The 23,984-nt window shown below is 46.4% G+C and overlaps 1 protein-coding gene across 1 annotated transcript in view; it reads right to left on the minus strand.

The window, feature by feature from the left end:
* Window positions 1-23,751, minus strand: part of LOC144179941 (uncharacterized) — a 36,695-nt gene extending 12,944 nt beyond the window's left edge. Inside the window, exons 1-7 of the mRNA XM_077708357.1 lie at window positions 23,116-23,751; window positions 18,931-19,118; window positions 15,856-15,901; window positions 6,342-6,481; window positions 4,684-4,796; window positions 3,466-3,626; window positions 735-833 (exon numbers count right to left, since the gene is read on the minus strand). Coding sequence (XP_077564483.1) covers window positions 735-833; window positions 3,466-3,626; window positions 4,684-4,796; window positions 6,342-6,481; window positions 15,856-15,901; window positions 18,931-19,118; window positions 23,116-23,751 — 1,383 coding nt within the window. The remainder of the gene's footprint in view (window positions 1-734; window positions 834-3,465; window positions 3,627-4,683; window positions 4,797-6,341; window positions 6,482-15,855; window positions 15,902-18,930; window positions 19,119-23,115) is intronic.
* Between the last annotated feature and the right edge of the window lie 233 nt (window positions 23,752-23,984).

Below are 23,984 nucleotides of genomic sequence, written 5' to 3' on the forward strand. Positions count from 1 at the left end.
CTACAATAGACGCGTATGTGTGACCGAAGAAATCGGGTGGTGCTCCGCAGGAAGATTTACAAGTAGACAACGCAGATACTAGATTTATTGGGATGTGTAAAGGCAAATGAACTTTTAAGTGCAAGAATACCTTTATGAGCTACATTCCAATCGAACGGCGGGCTATATAAGGCTTAATGCTTTAAAGAATAATGTACTCACCTGTACACGTGAACACACACGGCATGGTTTTAACCGAATAAGTGGAGAGGCGGTGGCGCAAGCTGTTTGTATCTTTTAAAGTTTTCTGCATTACTGTCTTAAGTACCCTCAAAAGATGCTGTGAGCTCTTGGTTGCTTTCAATTGCTTGGCGAGTGCTCTAGAAAGGCCGAGTGCAAAGCGACGGGGCAAAAAGACCCCCCTCCATAGACGAGGGGATGAATCAGATGGAGAAAAAAGGATGCGACTGTTCGTACTCCCATTTTACGATATTGGGGACGTTAACTATAGGTGGAGGCAGATGCGGGATAAGGGGCAACTTACCATGTATAGATAACCAATAATTTATAATAGGGGCTACATATTGCATTTAAACGTTAAATACATCGGCAACAAGCTGAAATCCCCAATTTTCGGAAATGGTGCGGTCCAATTTCGTTCCATTTTCCCGTCATATACGAAATTTCCGTCAGCAGCGGCTCATACGGACGAATAGTGTCCTTACAAAGTTGTGTATGCGTACAGGCTAACTTACTTCGTAGTTCATGTAGCCGAAGTAGCCGTTTATTCGACCCCTGGCCTGGTAGTCAACGCAACGTGATGCACTCGGGTACGGAAGTCTTCGAAATGACCGCTGCAAAAAAGATGCAGTCAGTCGGAGCGTTCTTGAAAATTTCACTTCAACGTTTTCTAAAAAACTGCTCTTAATCTTATCAAAAGACACAGCATTATTCTCTTGTACTTAAAAATTATCACGCCAGAAAATTGGCTTTATCTTGTTTCAAATTGCTCACTGCATTCTCACAAGAAAATTGAGTGGCACAGTTATGCACAGAAAATGTCGTCATTACGACATGGTGTGAAGATAGGTGTGAAGCATGATGGCCGAGCAGTTGAGGGAAGCAACACTTTTATGCTCCAGGGGAACAACTTTGGACCTGCCTGAAGGATGCAGCGCAATTGCGCAATTTGTAAATATTATGCGACATTTTGACATTACTTTTGCAAGGAAAATTTAAATATCGCTTGGGGAAGAAAAATAGAGTGCAATGCAAAAGGACAGAAAATATAATTCAATGTGAGTTACGACTGCAGAATTGCAAACAAGAACGTTTTCGAACTAGCATCATTGTCTGGAACTTCGACGTCACCTGAAGCCTTTCACAGGTGAGTAGCGTTCCAAATACGGGTAGAACTTTAAGTCTGTATGGTTGTGACTGCATGGTGGGGTAAGGCGGAATAATTCATAAGTTCAATGTAATATACTTGGAATTTCAGCGCACTGGATATCCATGCAGGGGGATTAGCCATTCGTGCCCGACCAAGGCAGAAAATAAGGTGGGGAATAAAGGGAGGAGATTCGAGTACCCCAGAAATCAGTGTAACAAGCCACACGCCGAGAGGATGCTTGAAGAGTCAGTTGGACGGGAAAACAAATTTTACAGTTTATCTTCTTTCAGTATGACTATTTCTTTTTTTTGTTTTTCACGCTGGAAACAAGGCCCACTGGTAACCCTATGTAGGCCAGCATGTTTGACCTGGCACCATTGAGACAACACTAGAAATGCCCAGCATCTTAACTAAACCATAAAAGCTGAAATACGTTTCATTGCATCCGAAGGATCATAATTTTGAACTCTCAGCGTTTGTTTTATCCGGAACAATTCTTTTGTATCGGAATATCTGTTAGCACAGAAATTACAAATGAACGGCGGTCCTTCTTTCTCCAGCATACTTTTTATTTTATTTTTTATTTCCCTCCCACCACTAAGCTCCTAAGAATTGGCCTGCATATTTCACTCTATGAAGCCATCGTAGCTCAAAGCACCAGCAAACTGGCCTGCTTTACGCTCAACCCTACCAACCGCACGGTCCTTTAGAACTAAGGCCGTCCTATACATGATCTCTATGAAGCATTACGCAAAGTAACATCCCACGTCCGGGCCACCATCAAAGCCACCTGTTTCCTAATACATATGCACCCCGAGTTCATTTATGGACGTCGCAACACTCACGTACGCCACGTACACGAGAAATATTCTTCGGCTAGCGACCCCAGGTACACCGTCATAGCTCCCTCACCTTCCCGTAAAAACCTCAGTGGTCAACACCCCCACCGACACCATCTACACTGCAGTCACATACGGCCTCCTATCTCTAGCTGCAGCGGAAACTATGGCAAGCACCCTCCCAGCAACCCGGTTGGAGATGCCTCCTAGGAAGAATTACCCTACTACCCTCAAACTTCTACAAGCCCCAATAGGACCCCTATCATCACCATCGTCCGGGGGCTTAATGTCCCCTGTCCCCCCAGGTCACGGCTCCCTCTCCTGGAACGAAGCAGTCCACGCTGTGGGCCACGACCTTGACTATCGGGCCCTCCCGACGAGGTCGAAAGATTCCGCCACCACGGCAGACACGCTACAGCCCTTACCAGTCACCTGCTACAAAAAAAAAAACCCGTCGAGGATACCGTCCTCCACACCATAAACTCGGCAATGAAGAACCCACATCTGGGGACGTCTCCAAAGTAATACATATTACAACGTGACCATCCTTTACCACTTCTCTCCCAGCTGTTTCATCTGCAACTGCCCTGCCTGGCACACCCCATCCAGCTCCACCCCCTCACCCCATATTCTTCTGCCCACACCATCCCAATCACTCCCCTCACCTACTCCTGCACAATATTACGGCGCGTTGACCAGCTCGGACCGGCAGTACCCGGAAAACGTGATCCAGAGGGCTACCCGAGTTGCGAAAGCAAGCAGATACTTCAACTAAGAGGCCGACCGTATTTTCTAAACTTAGAACAAAATATATATTTATTCCTCCTCATTTCTCTCGTTTTGATTTTTCTGCTAATTGTACAGCGTAAATAGAGGCGGGCTTGAGAAAAAAAAAGGATGTTTATAAGAACAGAAACCTATGCGCAATGTTTCCCTTAGTGTTTGACGTCCTTATCGGCTTCTTCTGGAGCTACTTTTCGTCGCGATTTTCGGGAAGATTGCTTTCTCTAATGGTGTTACTCCGCTTCACCGAACATGGTAAGGGAGAGAAGAGTCAGGTAGGGTAGAACAAGCCCCCTACTTTGCATGGCTATGGTGCATGTTACAGGCCTATCTGAGTGTTGCAAATCATTGTGCAGTTCCTGGAAAAGTTTCGTTTACGTTGAGTGCTGCGTTTAAGATATTTTGCGGTGGCATGTGGAGGCTTTCGTAAACTATAACATGTTTCTCTGTGGTTGTAGGTGACTGGGACATTACCTGGGCAATGGACACAGTGTAGCGTGTTCCCGGCCTAAGATGAATGGGAGCCAGCTTTTCTGGCGGGCAGATTCCAGCTTCGTGCACTATGAGCGGGTATTTCTCTACGTGGTCTGTGCGTCCAACCTCCCTGGGGTCCCACTCAGCCGTGAGCTCTAGTTCTGAAATATAAGCCCCGAATGGACCAAAATAAATGTGGGAGAGTGCGAAGAAACGTAATTGCTGTCAGCATACTATAAGCATACTATCACTTCAAAAGGGCATTATCGTCTATCACTTCCGATTCTGCAATCATGCACCTAGAGGTAATATAAACACAAAGTTGAGGAAAGCTTGAGTGTTTTGGCTAACAACAAAAGGGTGAGTGTCCTTTCTCCGAATAAATACTGGATATAACGCAATGGGGAAATCAACCATATGACTGACCCCACTACGAGGCGACACAACGAGCAAACAAGCTATCGTTAATAGTAGAGGGCGCCGCTCTTGCCTACTCTTAGAAATGGGTCCTTGGTATCAGTAAGCCACTACCGTCTGCTGGGTCGGTGCTGTTTTTACAGGTGTCAATAAGAGCATGATGCGAAACTCTAAATGTGATGCACGCCAGAAGTCAGCAAGGCCATTTCCTGCGAGAATAGAAAACTGCCATATGTATCCTTGGTACAGTGCAAAAAAGGCGCAGACGAGACGTAAAAGGGACACAGCGCAGTGACCCGCTCTGTCCCGCTGTGTCCCGCTTACATCTCTTCTGCACGTTTTTTACTCCGTTTCAAGTATACCTTAGTACCATATGTAGTTTATTAGTAGCAGAGCACCAAAAATATGTAGGGTACAGCCTAGAATAGTGTTGAAGCCTGCGCAGCCTAGTACAGGGCTGCATGCCCACCGAAGAGTAACACTCGCACCGTTTGTCGTACAACACTTCAGGAGCTTTAATTTTGCTCTTTTATGGGATATTTTGTGCTTAGCGTTGAGGTATAATAAATCCTCTGAAAATAGTTCCAGCTTTGCTCAGCGCACGAGGCGACACAAGTGATAACAGCCTTTGGGATTAGGGTGGTCGGAGTTCATGTTCGCGCGCATTATACATGGCAAACAAATGCACTTTCCTTCATCCTCAGTAAACCGAAGCTGCATCTGAGACTCGAAAAAGTGAGCCTCTTATCAACCGAACCGGGTGTAACAAGTGAAACAGATAAAATGGGGTCATTCTCGTACCGTACATCCATGGGACCTTGCAGGATCGAAACACCTGGTCACGATCCGAGTAATGGTACATATCGAAGGTGTAGCACATGAAAAATGGAGTTCTGTAGAAGGTCCTGCGAATCCTGCAAGTACACAAGAAAACGTGTCTCAGGTAACGCAGTGGAGTCCACCGCGAAAGCTGTGGATAAGCCTTGTGGCTGTTCGGTTGTACGACGGTCAACAAGAGGCACGCAGCAACAAGACAATTACTTGGTCCGTCGTCTTTGCTTGTTTTGGCTAACAACAAAAGGGTGAGTGTCCTTTCTCCGAATAAATACTGGATATAACGCAATGGGGAAATCAACCATATGACTGACCCCACTACGAGGCGACACAACGAGCAAACAAGCTATCGTTAATAGTAGAGGGCGCCGCTCTTGCCTACTCTTAGAAATGGGTCCTTGGTATCAGTTGGCATGTGGATAAACGGTCTGGCCCATTTTTTTACCCCGAAACACCTTTGACACCTCTCTAGCAACGCCATGGCCTATACATTATCTGCAGATGATACGTATGGGTAAGCTGCACATGTAAGTATTGGCCTAGGGAGGCTGTGTTTTCCTGACAGCGGGTGACCTCCAACGTATATCTCGCAAGAGGTTTTATTTTTGCTGACGCAATCCCCACAAAGTATTTCGAATTATTTTCACAGAGACTTCATCAAAGTGCATAAAACGGCGCATAAGGCCTCCAAGCTGTTCGAGACATGTGCTCAACCACCACCTTGGTAACCATTTGCCTTTTTAAATCCTGTACTCGTTATAACAAGACAAGCCTCTGTGGGGTTACTTAAAAGAGGTTGTGGACGCTACTCCGTGTTTGGAGGCGTTTTTCTCTACATGGCTGCCCGGCCTCCAAATAGAAACCCGCAGCGGTGAATTCTTTGTTCGCGCTCTCGATTATTCACCCATATATTTAATAGCACAGCCAACAAAAGTCGCGTTCTGAAACATCCATAATACGCGCCTTCCCGAAGCAACGAAAATGATTTTTCTTTCATCTAGCAACTTGAAATATACCAAATAAACGATGGCTTCCACGAAAAGGTGGGCACGTGCACAATGATGCAGTATTACCCAGGTGAGCTTCGATTCAGCATGAATCTGTACGCAACGCAATGTGTGACTACGGAAGTTATCGCTTGGGCGTTTGTCTAAGACGGCGCTTCGATACCTGTGACATTTTTGACGTGTCGTGCTCCGAAGAAATTCAGCTCCGGCCTGCTCGCTCAGTATCCCACCCATTTGTCCACTAGCACTGAAGCACCGCGGAATGTTGATCGACACTGGACAAACGTATATATATATATATAGAATATTTTATAAAATGCAGAAGCAGTACTGGAAAGGTTGGTTGTATGCCTGTTGTGTTGAAATACATCTGTGCATGAAATAATTAAGCTCGGTTAATCAGGGTTTCAGCCGTAAGCGTTCCTATCTAGCCTTGAAAAAAGTTGGATAAATTCTTACTCCCATGGCGTCGTAACTGCTACCGATGCTGTAAATCAATGTAACTGTGCGTAATAAGTGCGTAAAAGGCGTTTTTGAAGCAAAGGTAACAATGCGTGCCACCCTACAACTTGATATGCCATACACTCGGTCACTGACATGCATTATGCAAGCACATACATTGATTCGCACGGGAATTCGGGGCACTTCTCATCCTGGGAGTGCATGTGGCACTTGAATAGTTCTGTCGGCGGGTAGGCAGCCTCCGCGCGCAGCTCGGGGTCGAAGAGCAACGCCTCAGCCATGGCCTCTGGTGCGCCCTGCATCAATTTACATTGAAGTAGAGTGTACACATAAAACGATTAAAAGGAGGAGTTCCGAGGGAAGCTTTATGCGGCTGCGTGTACGTATTTTTAAAAATCTAACTCGATGCGATAATCTTTAGCAGGCTAGATACACATGGAAGTGGTGTGAATAAAGCTGCTCCTGCGTGGCCGCTCTCATATCCCTATTTTTAGCTTCAGAGCATTTTGCCTGCATTGTTTAGGCGTCTGGTCCTTCCCGTATAAATCGACTTTGATGACATGGCATTTACAATCCCTAGACCAGAAAAAGCGCGAATTTTAAAATCAACAGCTTTCTTCGGGAGCCTCTTCGATAAAGTCATCTCGGTCTTTTCATTGGTTGGGAGACCTGACGCTAGAGGCAACGAAAAAAAAAACACGCACAATCGAATATCCGCTCACTCAAAAAACCACGAATTTTTGCATTCCCTCTGCCGACCTTTTACTCTTCCCCTTGGTTGAAAGCGCTTTTTGCAGACAAGCAACTATGGCCAACCGACTTCGCTGTCATTTCTGCAACACAAATATTTCTTTAATGTCAAACTCCATATTTTTCCTCCGTTATTCTTCGCTCTATTCTCCTCTACTGTTAAGTGTGCCTAACGAGTCAAAACGTTATGTCATCTTGCTCATATTCCGTTGCGGAAAATCCTGTTGTCTGAAAGTTAAGCTCCCAAAGCCTCAAAGGGTTAAACGACGGCCACGCGCCCTCAGCACACGCTTGGATAAAGCCGCGCCTCAGAACGGGATACCGGCATTCGCGTTTCTCCTATCCTCCTGCTTCACGGTATTCTGCGACAGCCCAATTTCGCTCGGTGAAGAAATGACTTCGTAGCAGGTGGATAATTTTTAAAACGCATTAACACATCATAATTACCCGTTCAGTGGTGCAAGAGAGGATATTTATTGGGCTGCTACATTTCTACGTTATCTGGGGAGTGTGGTAAACATCGTGCTGCATCGTCTTCAGTTTTCCTTCAACAGTTGCCAGACAAACCTCAGTTATTGAAAGCAGGTGACAAATGGCAGCTACATATCGGAATACTCCAGATGAATGCGGTGTGGAAGCGTGAGTTTTAGTCGTTGTCTAGGGTTTTGTCTACAAAGCAACAACATTGCCTCTTAACGCGTGCTCCTTCATTCTACTCGTTAGTTGGCGCGGATACGTTTTATTGACTGATTATCAGGTTTTACGCCTCATCGCCTGTGTAGCGTAGGCTACACAGGCGATGAGGCGTCCCGTAGTGGAGTACTCCGGATTCCTTTGGCGCGGATTCTTTGTTTAACGGTGGCAATTGCGCAACCTTCTTTGGAAGCTTCACGCCCCCGAGCTCCGGGTAAGCTATCAGGAACAGTAATTGGCGTGATCAGCACTAATTTATTCAACCTGGTACTTTCGCGCGAAAAAAAAAATCTTCATACACGCAGATATTTCGCACCCTCTATAGAAATAGCGCTCCCGTGACGTGACCTGAAGCCATTTACTCTGCGGTTTGCAGCCGAGCAGTTTACTCCCTACGTCACAAGTGCGGAAATTGGGCAGCCGCGGCCCACCCACCAGGCGTGATGGTAACTTATCATCAAAATTATTCAGCGTTATAATATCTTCCAGCGCCTTGTTTTACAGCGCAGCAGCGTAATAAAAACCTTGTTCTGTCTCTGCTGTGTGAAAAAAAAAAAACAGGACAATTGTGAGTGCTTTTGTTGTGTTACGATGGCAAGGAGAGAGAATTAAAAAAAAAACAGATCTTCCTCCTTTATTGGCTCTTTTAAATCGAACTATGCACGCAAAAGTGGCGCTACTAACGACATCAGCAGCTGGAGATTGCAAGGAAAAGGAGGATGTGGAGTGAAATGATGCATTGCACCTAAAAGCTTTAATTTCGCATTTCTTGAAAGTACTGTTGTGGCGGCCGTTTCTCGAAAAGTGCATTATTTTATTTTTATTACTGCTCTGTAAACAGGCAGCAAAAATTCGCGGAATATTAACAGGATATAATGGTAAAAGGCTTTCCAAGATGCTACCACACCAACCAGATACTAAATAACTTGGCCATACCTAGTAAAAATGCAGGTCTGGAAATCGCGAGACTTGTGCCTGCTAGCATTGTGAACATATTAGGTATAAACAGGGAAGGAATGTGGAGGTCGCACTTGTAGAAAAGCAAGCACTCTTCATTTTCACCTCTTAGCAGGCGATCGAAGCCGAACGTTTTTTTTTATTGACAGGATGTTTTTTTAAAGGGACACTGAAGTGATATGTAAACATTGCGGGATTACTAGCGCAAATTGTAGTCAGGAGTCCCCAGGCCATGTTTCGACCACTCTAGGCGCGTTTACGCGATTTTATTTAGTAGAAAAACTAATTCGAAAATGCTGTCCTCCTCTCTTTACGCTCGCCCATTTTCTGTGGCGTTTTCGTGTGACGTCAGGAGGGGATGAGCTGGCAATTGGCTGCGGCGCTACTGCACGGCTCCCCGGCCAACAGAGTCAGTCGGCCCAGCGTTTCGTCCGCCGGCCGCCGGCGGGTCGTCGCAGTCCAGGAGGTTAAAAAAAATTGGTTGGTCGCAATTCGTTCGCTTAGTTGAAACGAAGCCAGGACACGTTTGTGAATGGAAGAATGTGCCTTTCTTTACTTGGTTTGTTTGTACACTGTATCTAGCTCCAAGTCAAGGTCGCTTCACACAAGCGCTGCACAAGCGCACATGCGACGCTTCGCTGACTGGTACGCCAGTAGGAAAATATAAGGCCTCTTGAAGGCGGGAGAAGAGTCAGCGAAGTCAATATAGGTACTAAGGAAATAAAATCAACTGATATTTTTACCGTACAGCATAAAACTAGGGCGCGGGAAGCACTTTTTTGCGCTGGGCGAACAAGCACAGCGGTCAGCAGCACGACTACGCATCTGCGAACGCTTTTCCGTCTACGAAATGCAATTGCTAGACGTGAGCTACTGTGGAAACTCGGGCGACGCTTACTGCACGAGCGCAGTACAACAAATAGTCACCTAAGCTGATTGAAATGCCAAAACTAAATAAAAGTGTAAACCGGTTATACAATATATATCCTATATTAGCCACCCCTTCGCATCCTGCTCCGTGGCTCGGTTGTCTGAGGCGCTGGGTATGTCACCGGAAGTGTTTTGCAAGTCACGAGTTCGAATCCCCGCGGGTACGTGTTTTTTTTTTTTTTTTTTTTTTTGTGAGTTAACTTTTTTGTTTTCCGCCGATGTTTTCTATATTGAGTTCACCTTTTTTTGGGCCGCAACGTTCATGGCTACACGAACTAGTTCACAAAACGCGCGCAGGCTGGCACTGGCGCGCTAGCGAGTTCTCGTTGGCGTGCTGTTGCCATAAGCACCGACTGCTTGCAGGCAGTGGGCACATGCCAGAATGAACAGACCCTTGGCCTGGTGCGAACACGCTTTTTACGATACAGGCATGAGAGAGGCAAGCTCCAAATATGGGGGAAAAGCGCACGACATTTGGGCGTCTGCGGGTGCGCGGAGGGCGTTCATGCACTGCGTAGGTCTCGGCTAGTGAATGCTACGACTACAAGCCGTCCTGGGAGGCTTATCTTGTGCATTTTACAGCCGACAACATGGCAGAAGCGCGGTACGATGATTACTGAGAAATTGAGAATGCCCATCCAACAACGCCATTGGTTATGTTTTACAGAACCGAAACAGAAACTTGTTTGATTGCTAACCTTGGGCATCGTCCAATCACGGCGCCCCTCCTCCCAACGTCACAGCCTTAGTTGGTACGGCCGCCGCAAACCGCGCATGGTAGTTTTTCTTCTTTCGCGCTTTGTAAAATAATTACCGATTTGTCAACCTGATAAACGATGAAAAGTGTGCTAATTTGAGCCAGTCTACGCAGTGCAAGCAAAAACGGGAGCTTGACAAATTCACTTCAGTGTCCCTTTAATAGGTCCCACGTAAAGTGTAGAAAAGAGCTTAAAAATGAATATTCTTGGTTTATTTTTGGTTTATTTTTGCGCGCTTCTTGCTGTTAGTTGTACGCATTGTTTTAAAAACGTGTTTTGCTGGGTCTGATGGCCACTATACTGCAATTTTAATGACATTTCTTGTACTGCGTCAAGATTTTATATTTTGGTGTATAACATACCAAAGATACGATTACAAGGAATGCCCAAGAGAGGAAGGAATTAATTCAGATAACCTGCAGCTGTGCACCTATGTCTATATATGTACACGTGTGTTTTAGATGTCGCACCAATCAAAATGCGGCTGCCGTGGCCGGGAATCAAACACGCATGCCAGAGAAACACCACCGCTTAACAACCACTGCAGGGGAAGTATTTTAACGCGCGTACATACTCGTTGATTCAATTGCGGATCAAAAAATTTCAGCAATACCAACTTGTGGCCGAGACAACCACGTGAAGTTGCCAAGAGTCTGGTAATCAAAGGTGATGGTGTCTCTCGTCTAAGAATACGAGGTATTATTACGCCGATGTGGCGTGAACTGCAGACGCTGAAAGCTGCTTGTACAGACTAGATGCTCCGTCTGATCGCTCGGAATATAATAAACAAACTTTCTTCAGCGTCAAAGACCGGGCCTGGTCACACACGCGCGGGCCCTCCCTAGACCAAAAAATAAATCACCGGGCCAGGCCGGGCCTGGGCTTGAGATGGCGGGCCCCGGGCCGGGCTCGGGCCAGGCTCACTTATGAATGTCCGGGCCCGGACCGGGCTCGGGCTAGGTGTTACGGCCCGGGTCGGGCTCGGGCTTCGCGAAGCGGGCTCGGGACGGGCTCTGGCCTTAAAATTAGGCCCGTGCAGTGCTCTAATGCCCCCGTCGGCTGGAACGTCACAGGCGCGTCATGGCTGTTTACGCGATCCGTCGGCAGGTGCAGGCGTTTCACGGGGCTGCTAGAGTTCCTCTAGGAACTCTAGGGGTTGCCACTCGTGCCCCAGCTGATGTGGGGTATTTACTACACATTAAAAATAAATTTGGTCCAGGTGAAATTTGAGTGCAGTTGGCCTTTACACTGCAAGCTAAATTGCCGAACAGGCAAGCGCCGCTTCTGTGCGATCTTTCCAATGCTTCCGACAAACCGTGCGGCCGAAGGGTGTCCTCCTTTGACGTCATGACGGGCGCAACCAATTAGAGGCGTCACAGACGAAGAGCGCGCGTCTTTCAAACGGGAACGCGCGTTTTGCAAGATAAATGCCGGTTGGTCTGATTTACGAAAAAATTCAATGTGATATTCGGAGTTAGCGCGCAAGAAACTATATAAACGTGCCTCTAACTCATTTTTTTTGTTGGAAAGCGTTTCAGCTTCCCTTTAAAGGGACACTGAAGGGATATGTAAACATTGCGGGATTACTAGCGCAAATTGTAGTCCGGAGTCCCCAGGCCATGTTTCGACCACTCTGGGCGCGTTTACGCGATTTTATTTAGTAGAAAAATTAATTCGAAAATGCTGTCCTCCTCTCTTTACGCTCGCCCATTTTCTGTGGCGTTTTCGTGTGACGTCGGGAGGAGCCGAGCTCGCAATTGGCTGCGCTACTGCACGGCTCCCCGGCCTTCAGGCAGAGTCAGTCGGCCCAGCGTTTCGTCCGCCGGCCGCCGACGGGTCGTCGCAATTCGTTCGCTCAGTTGAAACGAAGCCAGGACACGTTTGTGAATGGAAGAATGTGCCTTTCTTTACTTGGTTAGTTTGTACACTGTATCTAGCTCCAAGTCAAGGTCGCTTCACACAAAGCGCTGCACAAGCGCACATGCGACGCTTCGCTGACTGGTACGCCAGTAGGAAAATATAAGGCCTCTTGAAGGCGGGAGAAGAGTCAGCGAAGTCAATATAGGTACTAAGGAAATAAAATCAACTGATATTTTTACCGTAGAGCGTAAAACTAGGGTGCGGGAAGCACTTTTTTGCGCTGGGCGAACAAGCACAGTGGTCAGCAGCACGACTACGCATCTGCGAACGCTTTTCCGTCAAAGAAATGCAATTGCTAGACGTGATATATTCTGGAAACTTGGGTGATGCTTACTGCACGAGCGCAAAACAACAAATAGTCACATAAGCTGCTTGAAATGCCAACACTAAATAAAAATGTAAACTATATACCTTATATTACCAATGTCAGCAGAGCCCGCCCCGTAGCCGAGTGGTCTAGAGCGCTGGGTATGTCATGCCAAGTGTTTTGCAAGTCGCAAGTTGGAATCCCCGCGGGTGCGTGCTTTTTTTTTTATAAGTTAACTTTTTCGTTTTCCGCCGATGTTTTCTATACCGAGTTCACCTTTTCTTGGGCCGCAACGTTCATTGCTCCACGAACTAGTTCACAGAACGGGCGCAGGCTGGCACTGGCGCGCTAGCGAGTTCTCGTTGGCGTGCTGTTGCCATAAGCACCGACTGCTTGCGGGCAGTGGGCACAGGCCAGAATCAGCAGACCCTTGGCCTGGTGCGAACACGCTTTTTACGATACAGGAATGAGTGAGGCAAGCTCCAAATATGGGGGAAAAGCGCATGGCATTTGAGCGTCTGCGGGGACGCGGAGGGCGTCCATGCACTGCGTAGGCCTCGGCTAGTGAATGCTACGATTCCAAGCCGTCCTGGGAGGCTTATCTTACGCATTTTACAGCCGACAACATGGCAGAAGCGCGGTACGATGATTAATGAGATATTGAGAATGCCCATCCAACAACGCCATCGGTTGTGTTTTACAGAACCGAAACCGAAACCGAAACTTGTTTGCATTGCTAACCTCGGGCATGGTCCAATCACGGTGCTCCCTCCTCCCAACGTCACAGCTTTAGTTGGTGCGGCCGCCGCAAACCGCGCATAGTCGTTTTTCTTCTTTCACGCTGTGTAAAATAATTACCGATTTGTCAACCGGATAAACGATGAAAAGTGGGCTAATTTGAGCCAGTTTACGCAGTGCAAGCAAAAACGGGAGCTTGACAAATTCACTTCAGTGTCCCTTTAAAGCACAGCGTTTCAGCTATCATAGAGTAACAGTCGATAGCTTACAGATACGTAATAACTTTCCGTGAGGATAGAGAAACACGGAGCTTATAAAGAGTGGACTGGGTTTACCATGAGCCCTGTACGTGAGAAGTTTATGCCTAACCCCGTTTTAGGGTGCGTTAGTGTGAAGACAATCCGACCTTCCACCTTTATCTTGCCAACCACGTTGCAGCTCCTTACATAACCCACTGGGGGTAATAAGGAGTGGGAAATACGGGATATTGTTGGCTTACAGTATTCAAAGACCGTTTTATCGTTAGGCGTTTCGATTTCCTCAGAAATTTGCAATAATGTTTTTTTTCTCCTGCTCATCTTCCATTCTGCTGGGGACGTTTTGTAAACGTCTACTATTGGCAGGCCGAGCGAGTGCCACTTATATTACCCAAGGGATGAAACCATCTGGATTTGCGTTTTGCGGCCCGTTCCGACGAGATGAGGAATTCTCCAAACTGCCGATTGCAGCTGGCACAAATCCCCGCAATATACGTGTAGAGACGTCGGTATGATCCGTAGAAGTGATAGCGATGCGTCAGCATTGCTTATCGGATTTCTTTGTTCATTTTGCTATTTGATTTTAATTTCCCAAAGTTCCGTTCATGTATTTTTTTTAGTGGCTCCCGTTTTTTTTTTTTTGCCATTTCAACAAAGAATAAAATCCCGCGTCCAGCGTGCTCACGAAGATATTGCTCAAGCACCCTTCGAGCGGGCAATCGATTACTGAATTTCCCCATACGGCTTTGTCAGCAATTGGGCAACCTCTTTCACGGCATGCGCTTCCCTTTTTTTGTATTTTTTCGTTTGCATGAAGGTTGTCGGTCCCTCTTCTGGTCATCGCAGCCTTTTAGCTGTCTCCCTGCATTCGCAACAGCTCAGAATGCAATGCGGCCTTTCGATCGTGTGTTACGTGTTTAATGGACGCCCATCGGGAGTGCTTGGTTACTTGTATACATCATTCAGGGAGAGTTAAGACATTGCCTGCATTTTCATGTTATACGCGTCTCAATACACATTAACGGTAAGGTGGCGTCCTACTTGATAGTGAAACTTCAAGGGCAGTCAAGGCCATCAGTATGCACCTCTTCCCTTTTGTCTTGCGCAAACGCCACTTCAGGATGGACAGTTCAGAATCGGGCTACAGTAACGGGCCTAAAGCAAGCCTTCTTTTTTTGTTGCAGATGTAACACCGTTCTTTTGAAGCGTGGCGTCGATTAAATGCGTAAGGGGCGTGAAGTATGGGCAACGGAATTATATTTGGAAAAAAGTGTGTATCTTTGTGTATCAAGGAAGAAAAACCCCTGTGAACACGTGCATAAACTACGACCGTCTTCACTCCGACAGGTTCACAGCTATAAGTACTTAGGTGTTACACTCACAAATAAGTTGTCATGGAACTTACACATCGATAATATTTGCTCATCTGCCTTCCGGAAATTATGCTCCTTAAGATACAAGCTACGAAATTCCCCTGCAAACTCTAAGCTCCCTTTTTATTTTTCTTCGATTAGGCCGAAGCTAGAATATGCGACTATCGTACAGGGACCGTCTTACTAAACAAAACATGAAAAAAACTTCAGAGTACTCAACGGAAAGCCATGCCGTTCGTCTATTCTAAGTTTTCGTGAACGGAATCCCTTTAGGTCCTAATGCTAGCCAACCGCATTTCTTCCCTTCAGGACCGAAGAAGGAAGTCCCGGCCTGATTTTCTGTCTCTTTTATATACGTGCAAACTTGCCCTTGATCCAGCACCTGTTCTTTTTTCCTTAAACACAAGACCGACAAGACATCACCAACCAAGCGCACTCAATCCGTATTACGCGAGAACGGACACATTCAAATCCCCGTTTTTCCCGCGCACTATTTCAGAATGGAACCAGGTAACTGAATGATATCCTTCCGATACTGGGCAACTGTACATTGTTTGTAGTGCTTGTTTTATGGTATTGCTCATTGCATTTTACCATGCCCTCCTGCTTGGACCGAAGTGTGGTGCGCAGTATGTATTTGTATTTAAGTAAGAAAATAATGCCATTTTATTTTTATCTATACACTTTCGGTTCTCTTATCAGGATACGCAGCCGAATTCTCCCTGGACCGATCTGGCTCCTGGGGTGCTACCTCTGCAGTCGTCGCTTTGTTTTTGTTTTTTACGGTTTAAAACGCAGGAAAATCGCAAACTGTTGCAACAACTAGTTTTCCTCGAGAACGAAAGGAAAATCCTTGATACATTTTGTCATGGAACTGTGCACACCATTATTATGCTCGAACCTGCATTTCCTTATAAACAGTGCTGCCATAGTTCATCTCAATTGCTTGGACTACGCTAGAAAAGTTGTTTAGCTGTTGGTACTCACGTGGCAATACGAATTGTTCCTTTTGCACATAACGACCTTCTTGGACCTGCAAGGGACGGTAGGCAACCGAGCGAGAATACTGAAGGTATAAAAATATGCTAGCACAGTAGTCGCGACTGTGAGTAATTTGTAGCGGGCTTGTGAGAACGCGAGAAAACATTCCGAAAATCCACCTTACCTGAAACTTGTAAGCCAAATTCTCGGCAAACGCGAACGCCGATGAAATTTCTAATTTGTATGAATTGCAAGCGTCACATTCCAAATTGACTGCATTGTTTACAATTTTAAACTGTCAAATCGCCGCGATAAATTCAAACTGAGCCTTAGAACCCCAAGCGTCGCTAATATAGACGAAAACGGAGCACGGAAAACACCACGGTCAGTATATCTATGGAGCTGGAACAGCTAATCCCTCTGATAATAAGGAAATTTTAAGGTACGTATTGTATCAAAGAGTTTGGCCGTACTGACAACATCGTAGGTGCTTTACGATACAAGGTGTAGAAGGGCACAAAGCGGCTCTGTGCTCGGTACCCAAACGCTTGTGTACTCCACGAAGGCTGCCTGCTGCTGCACTATATAAGAATTTCAACGCGGCATTCTCTTCCACGCACATTTTATGATGAAACCGAAAAATGAAAAAAATTGGCCGCGTATCTGCTCCTTTCGTTGCAAATTTCGATAAAAGACGATAGTCTTTATCGACTTTTGCCAAGTAAATGCCTCCCTTCGCTTTCCCGCTTGCTTTTCATGTTGTTCCTCTTGCGTCGCGCTCCTCCCAAGGTAAAGACGCCAAAGGTTTGCCTAAATCATTTTACATTTACCGTGTTCCACTGCTCCAGGCCGGGTGTCTCGATGCCAACGCTGCCGTACGGCGATAACGCGCGTGAATCGAGGCGCCCTACTTCAGCGTTTGTAGAACCGCGTTTCCCTACTCCACATTAGTTGAAAGCAGAACGTAGAAACTATCTAGTGGACCCTTTCGTAACGGTTTCCGGTTGATTTCTTTAAATGGCGCCAGAAGCTATAGTGGCGCGGGTGACAGGAGGCGGAATCAACAGCAGAATTTTTTTTTCTGCAGTTTAAGAAGTATTTAATTTCGCAAAAATCAAGCATGTATGATTTTTTATAAAAGGACACTGCAAATGTCATTTCTGTATAAATTTATTGTCTTATATTTGCGTAATGTCTTTGTTCTTCTTCAACTACGTTGACAAGTATGAGCATTACACCGGAGTTAGACGTTAAGATTTAGTTGTGACTATATAAGACTATTGCGCAGGCATTGCTTTACTTTGGCCGGGTGGCTGAATCGAGTCACCGACAGACAGACAGACATACATACAGACCAAACCAAAATTTCTGGGTTTAAGTAGCCCAAAAAAGACTATCGTCTTTAAAACACTCTCCCGTCAAGATTTCGGGGCACGTTAAAAGCCCGCAGGTGGAATACGTCATACATCACTGGGTCTCCAGAGGGCTCGCCTCGTATAACTTATAAAAGAGAAGCCTCAGAGTATAAAACCCTAAAATAAAGGCTGGGAGTCGATGAAGAATTTCAACCCGATTAATCCTATTAATCCATCGGTTAACCGATCGATTAATAGGATCTGCTGCTTTACAAAAAATTGAAATATAACATTTCCCGTTTTTCACGTGTTCCCTGCCACGTGACCGACATTGTCAACGAGATGTCTGCATAGCGATTTTTGCTGCTCCACAAGCAATGAAGTTTGTTAGTATTTTCAGCCATCAGTACCTTTCTAGAGCTATTCACACATATTTCAGATGAGGTAAGCAGGTCATCACCGTGACGATGATGCAGCCGGGGCGTTCATCACTGCGTTCGTCATTCGCACGTCTGGAGTGAGAAACATCGGCGCTAAATGACACTGTAGAGGGCCCATTTATTCGTAGTTTACTCATGCGCCAGTGAGCATCCCACGCAAAACGGTGCAAGCACTCGGTAGTCTATTTTCTGTACCGTTCCGACAGCGTTGTATATGCATGAAAAAAAGCAATTTTTTCATCTGTCCGGCAGCAGCAAGCGGTTTTGAGAGCTATCATCTCCGAGCATAATTGCAACGTTCCCTGTTCTGGCGTAAGGCGAATTATTTGAACGTGAGTACCATCCTCAGTATGCTTGCGCATAATTTCAACATGGCACTCCTGTTTCAGTTTGCTCACATGCTTTCCACCACTTAACCAGTCAAAATATTTAAACGCGAATAACGCACTAATTGAATATTCGAGTGCTAATCGACCGATCGCCCAGCCCAACCAAAAATGAAATATTTTTCTAGCCCTGTTTCATCGTGTTACTACCCGTAAGTCATTTTGTCATAGTATACTCCGGTAATTTATGGGACGCCGACAAATTAAGAAAGTTGTGTCCACATGATGCAAAGTCAGCACGGAGCTACGTAAGCCATATTGTGGCTCACTTAACGTTCCCGCTTTCCTTCTTACTTCAAAGCATTGTGAAAGCTATAGTCGTCCTCAAGACACAATGAGCGGTTAAAATCCATTTTAATATGTACGTCGCGTTATATGTTGTGATTTTAACAGTAGATACCAAGTCCGTTAATTATTGCATCTAACAGGAAGCCCGCTTAAAATTGTGGTGCGGCCTCCGTGACGTGTTCCAATTGGCGCACAAAGCATCCTGGAAGTTTGAGGCACTTGGGCATGACAGGAAACCTCTATAGCGAGCTGTTAAGTTCCGTTATGTGCCTAGAGCACCGATGATCACTGAGCTAATGTATCAAAATTGTCACCTGATCCGCACAACCGCGAGTGCTTGTTCAACAAATTCTAAGCCAAGCTTTATATGATAATGCTCACTGCCGCCTGAAAGTGTCTTTATTGAACAATGCTACTTCATAAGCAGGATATTTTTTGTGATCTTTTTAGAAGAGGAACTTCGAAGATCAATATAACCACTTCATTTTGATTCTTTCTTTTTTCATTTACAGAGAGGATTACGTTTGTAAGACGAGTTACTTAAATTTTTCTATTTACCACAAGATTTCTATAGTTGCCAGAATTGGCCAGAGATATGCCGGGTGCCCCCACCATTTTTCGGTGCAGATGGTAACAGCCGGGAAGCGTATTTGAAGAGAACCGTGCTCCTTGTACACTGTCACGGTGAAGGCCTGACGCGTGTATAACTGGAGTACGTCGGAAGCCTGGTACACGAAGCCTGCCGTGCACAGCGTCCACACGAGGGCTCGGCCGACGACATTAGACGTGGCGCCGGGCATCTGCGCCACCGGCAAGAACTTTCACCAAACGCTCTTTCATTGTCCTCGAACTATTACACAAAATATTTTTAAACATTCCCATGCTCATGTTTTGTATTATTTCAATAGACACAAAGCCTCAAATTCTCGTCATGGAGCCTATTTTTTAAATTTTCGTAAGATTTTTCCGAGTACGCATATTAAAGCAGAGAGATCCGTGAGAAATAAGGCAGCATGTGATTTAAGAATTACAAAAGGGCAATCCAGAAAGAAAATATATACTTCGCTGCCTCCCGACTTGGTCGAATCACCGTACATGCTTATGAAGGAGACAGATGTTAAACTGGCACGTCGTAAGCCCAATTTGGTATAAACTAGGTCGGCCCACTAGGTGCCAGACCTCCGTTAGTAAAAACAGGCTTTCGTGTGCGTCCCAGTTGTTGTTTCTGTTTCTTTCGGGAGTAAATGGGTGTACAACTGTTCCCTGTTAAAATTCGTGTATTTTATGGACGTCAGGAAGGTGATAAAAGGAGGTAAGGTTCATTTATGGACACGCTGGTGTGTTATGCAGCGATGGCGGCGGCTTCTCCTATCTCAGCGGCTGGCGGGCATACCGGTAACGCTTCTTTCCGGAACATTATTCCTGTCGCGGAGGTGATAGAAAGATATCAGAGACACATTTTTGATTAAATAAATGTTGCAGAAAGAAATTAATGGGGTTTAGTTTTAAACGTCATTCGTAAATTTCTCGAGTTAGCAATACATCGCCCGTAATAGGACCTCGACCGCTTGTGTAGGATAATTGTCAGATAACCGTCCTTGTCAGTTTCCTCGTCCTGTCTCTTGCGCTGTTTCTAATCATGAATTTTTTGTTGTAGGGTGAGTTGAGTAGTGACGCTAGTAGAACTGTACGTCACCACGTAAATACCGAGCACTGCAGCCAGTGTGGCATCTTCGCGCTTGAATATAGTGCTGCCAGCAGCACCATGTTTTTCTTGGCATTAGGTAAAAGGAAGAAACTGGCAAGGCTACCGCGCGCAGTGCTGCAAGCCAGTATATAACTACACAGAAAATGGCTGAATTTAATGCTGGCAGGTGTGGTTTGCTCAGGCAGGTCAGCCAAAACATGTAAAAGACGCAAGCAGAGGCGGATGGTGAGCTGGCATGCAGTCCCACAAAACGCTTGAGCACTTTAAAGGAACAGAATGCTGCTAAGGTAGCAGTCTGGCACCTTTGACGAACTTTGTTAAAGAACGAAAATCTAATTCTGAAAGGCTATCAACAAAATCGTTAGGAATGGGTCAACGGACAAATGTGCGGTTACTTTGGTTAGTAACTTGGAGCTACCGGTGATGTTGGCATTTTTTATCAAAGACTTTGTTATAACAACTGGTGCAGCGGTGGCGTAGAGGTAGAGCATCCGCCTCGCGTGCAGAAGGAACGGGATTAGAATCCCGTTGCCGCGGAATTCCGAAAGGATCAAAAACAATCCGAGTGTTGATGGAATTGAAGAATGGCGCTTGGGGTGCGGCCTGATCCCGGCGACCATTGCCGGTAACGCACTCCCTCACCAGATCAGGACTGGCAACCCTGGTGTAGTAATGGCCACAACCCCCCATATTATACAGACTAACCCTCGGCACTCAGTCTCCAGCAGCTGCGAAGCAACTGACAACGGCGGTGGTCAGACCTGTGACGAAGCAGAGGGTACTAAGAAGATCTGAATCCGCCCAGGCCGCCATTGGAATCTGAGCCTGGCGATGTTTAACATAAGAACTTTATCTAGTGAGGCGAGTCCAGAGGTGTTGTTTGAAAAAATAGAGGGCATTAAATGGGATGTAATAGGGCTTGGCGAGGTAAGCAGGACAGGTGAAGCTCTTCCATTGCTGAAAAATGGACACGTCCTATGTTACCGTGGTCTACTGGACCGAAAAGAAGTGGGAGTGCGATTTCTAGTCAACAAACGCATGGATGGAAACATAGACAATACTATAGCATTAACAAAAGCGTACCCGGTCTTGTAATTAGGCTTAATAGGAGGCACAAAATCAAGATGGTACAGGGATACCCTCCAACATCCAGCCACGACGACCAGCTAGCTGGCCGCCTCTATGAAGGTGTGGAATTGGCAATGGATAAAGTAAAAACGGAGAATACCGTAGTTACGGGCAAGAAGCAGGGTTGGAGACAAGGCAGTTCGGAAATGTGGTCTGGGTGTAGAAATAACAGAGGGAACTTATTTGTAGAGTTCGCAGAGAGGAATAATCTACGCATCATGAACACCTTCTTCTACGAACGGGAGAACCGGAAGTGGACGTGGAGGAGTCCGAATGGGACGCATAAAAATGAAAGAGACTTCATACAACGCGATAACCCTCATGTCGTTCAGGATGTGTAAGTGCTCGGAAGGGTGAGGTGTAGTGACGACCGTATGGTCAGACCACGAATTCGGCTAGATTTGAGGAGGGACCGTAACCAACTAGTACGAAAGAAGCCGATCAATGAGATAACGGCAAGACGGAAAATTGAAAAATTCAGGAACTCGCTGCAGAACCGATATTCGACTCTAACCGAGGAGGCAGAGTTTACGACCCAGGAAGCCAGCGACAATCTTGCACGCATTATCACGGAGTGCGCAGTAGAAGTCGGAGGTACGATTGCTAGGAAAAATACTGGTAAAGATTCCAAGAAGACGAAAGATCTAATTAGGAAACGGCGAAGCATGACAATATCCACCCTAGCCGACAGAGCAGGACTAGCGGAGAGGAGCTTTCGAAGTTAATCAATAAGCGCAATACAGCTGACATAAGCAAGTCTAATAAGGTGAGGATTGAGCATGATGTAAGAACGGAGGCAGTCTGAAAGCAGCGAAGCGGCGTCTAATTGTGAAGAAAAATCATATGTATGAACTTAAAGACAAGCAAGGCAATGTAATTACAAATAGGGATGATAAAGTAATACTAGCCGACCAGTTCTATTAGGATCTGTGCAGTAGCCGCGACATCCCCGTATAATACATTACGAGGGAGTAGTTCAAAGGAGATAGACGTGCCACCAGTGACGACAGAAGTAAAGAAGGCTTTGAAAGAAATGCAAGGGGGCAAAGCACCCGGTGAGGATCAGATACCAGCAGAGCTCTTGAACGATGGCGGGCAAATCTTTCTAGAAAAACTGTCAAACCTGTATACGCAATGCCTAATGGCCGCGAGTGTACCGGGATCTTGGAAGAAGGCGAACATCATCCTAATCCGTAAGAACTGTGTCATTAAGGACTTGAAAATTTACAGGCCGATCAGCTTTGTAGGAACTTCTTCCTCTTCGTACATAGCAGAAGACGCTGATCATCATCATCTTCACCAGCACGGACCGAGCGGTAGCACGCGCTCGCGCTCCACGCGACCTGTTCCATTAAAGCCCTCATTCTCATCAGACGTGCGCTCTCGGCTCTCTCTCGACGGCTTGGCAGCCGGAGGACCTCGAGGTCCATTACATGATGGTGATCAGCGTCTTCTGCTATGTACAGAATACTTACACTATGTACAGAGAACCGGGTGCTATGCAGCCATCTTGACGCCTCGCCTAGTCGTCGTCTTCTTCATCGCTATGGGTCTGTTGCGCTCACTGCTTGCGACGTCCTCGTCGTCATCGAAAGTTCCAACACTCTCCCGCCCCACAAGAGTTCCTGTAAGCGACATGAAGCAAAGTCTTGCAGCTACTGTCAACAAACGTAAATGTTGAGTAACCGAGTCCTGGGGCGAAGATATTTGGTCAGTATGTCGCTTGTATCTAGCCGGTCTGTGAATTTATACTTTTTTCTGATTTTCGGCCTTCTCTTCCTTCGAGACTTCGCCTTTCTCCTGACTTTCGGTCAGGGTTTCTCCATGATGACACAGCCACGACGTTTTGCGTAGCTCAGAGTGCGCAGTGACTTCAACTGTAGTTGTTTCACTGGCGTATGGCCTTTGTACCCGATGGCCCAGTTGAAACCGGGAACGTGTATGCCTTTTTCAGTGTGCACCTTCCCAGTGCCACATTCTCGCGGTTTCTCCGATTTCCGAACACATCTGTTAGCCTTCTTAATCATAGGTGTCCCCATGCCGACGGCAGCCTTTTTATCTAGCCTCTTTCCAGAAGAAGGGGGTGAGCGGTCTTTCGCGTCGTCCCTCAAGCCGACGGGAAGGTGAACGATCGTCGAGGGGTCCGTGGTTTTACAAGGGCTGCGTTCAAGCAGTTTGCCTTTTGTGGCCGTGCCCTCGTGCGGATGAAGCTGGTGCACTTTTCTTGTCATGGCCGTAGGTCCGGCACTGTACGCGCTCCCGTCGCAGCCACACATGTACGAAGGGTCGGCCCGTTTGTCTTTTAGCAACAACTGTGTTTCGACTTCTGTAGTTATTTCTACCTCTGTCGGAGGTCCCCCTGCGTCTAGGTTGGCAAGTTCTCTCTTGTGATTGTCCTTCTTCATACTGTCTACAACGTACCTTGCGACCCCAGGGGAGCTCTGAAGCACTCCTGGTGCGTAAGCTTTGGCGGTAACCTCGTCGGAGTCCGGACCGTCATTCACGACATTCTGTTCCAGTGCGGATGCTGTCGACATGGATTGCGGCGATTCTCGCTGGATTACTTTCCGCTTCTTGGGCGGTGTTCCCAGTATCATGGCGTCTTCCGTTCCGATTGAGGGAGGCACATTCGTCTGGCATATCCCAAGTGCCGTCTCAGCCGAGTTGTTATTCATAGAGCTACTTGACGTCGGGGCTGGTGATGTAGCCAAGCTTGAAGGGTTGGAGGGTTGACAACAGACTATCGGAATTCCCATCGAGGTCGATTAAGTAAGTTGGTTCTTGTGGGTTCCGGTCTCTTCCTCGGGTTCATTTCTGTCGCTGGTAGGAC

Source organism: Haemaphysalis longicornis, unplaced genomic scaffold (genome assembly GCF_048455015.1).
Source record: "Haemaphysalis longicornis isolate Haplotype H1 unplaced genomic scaffold, Haemaphysalis longicornis Haplotype H1 scaffold_4, whole genome shotgun sequence".
Classification (NCBI taxonomy): domain Eukaryota; kingdom Metazoa; phylum Arthropoda; class Arachnida; order Ixodida; family Ixodidae; genus Haemaphysalis; species Haemaphysalis longicornis.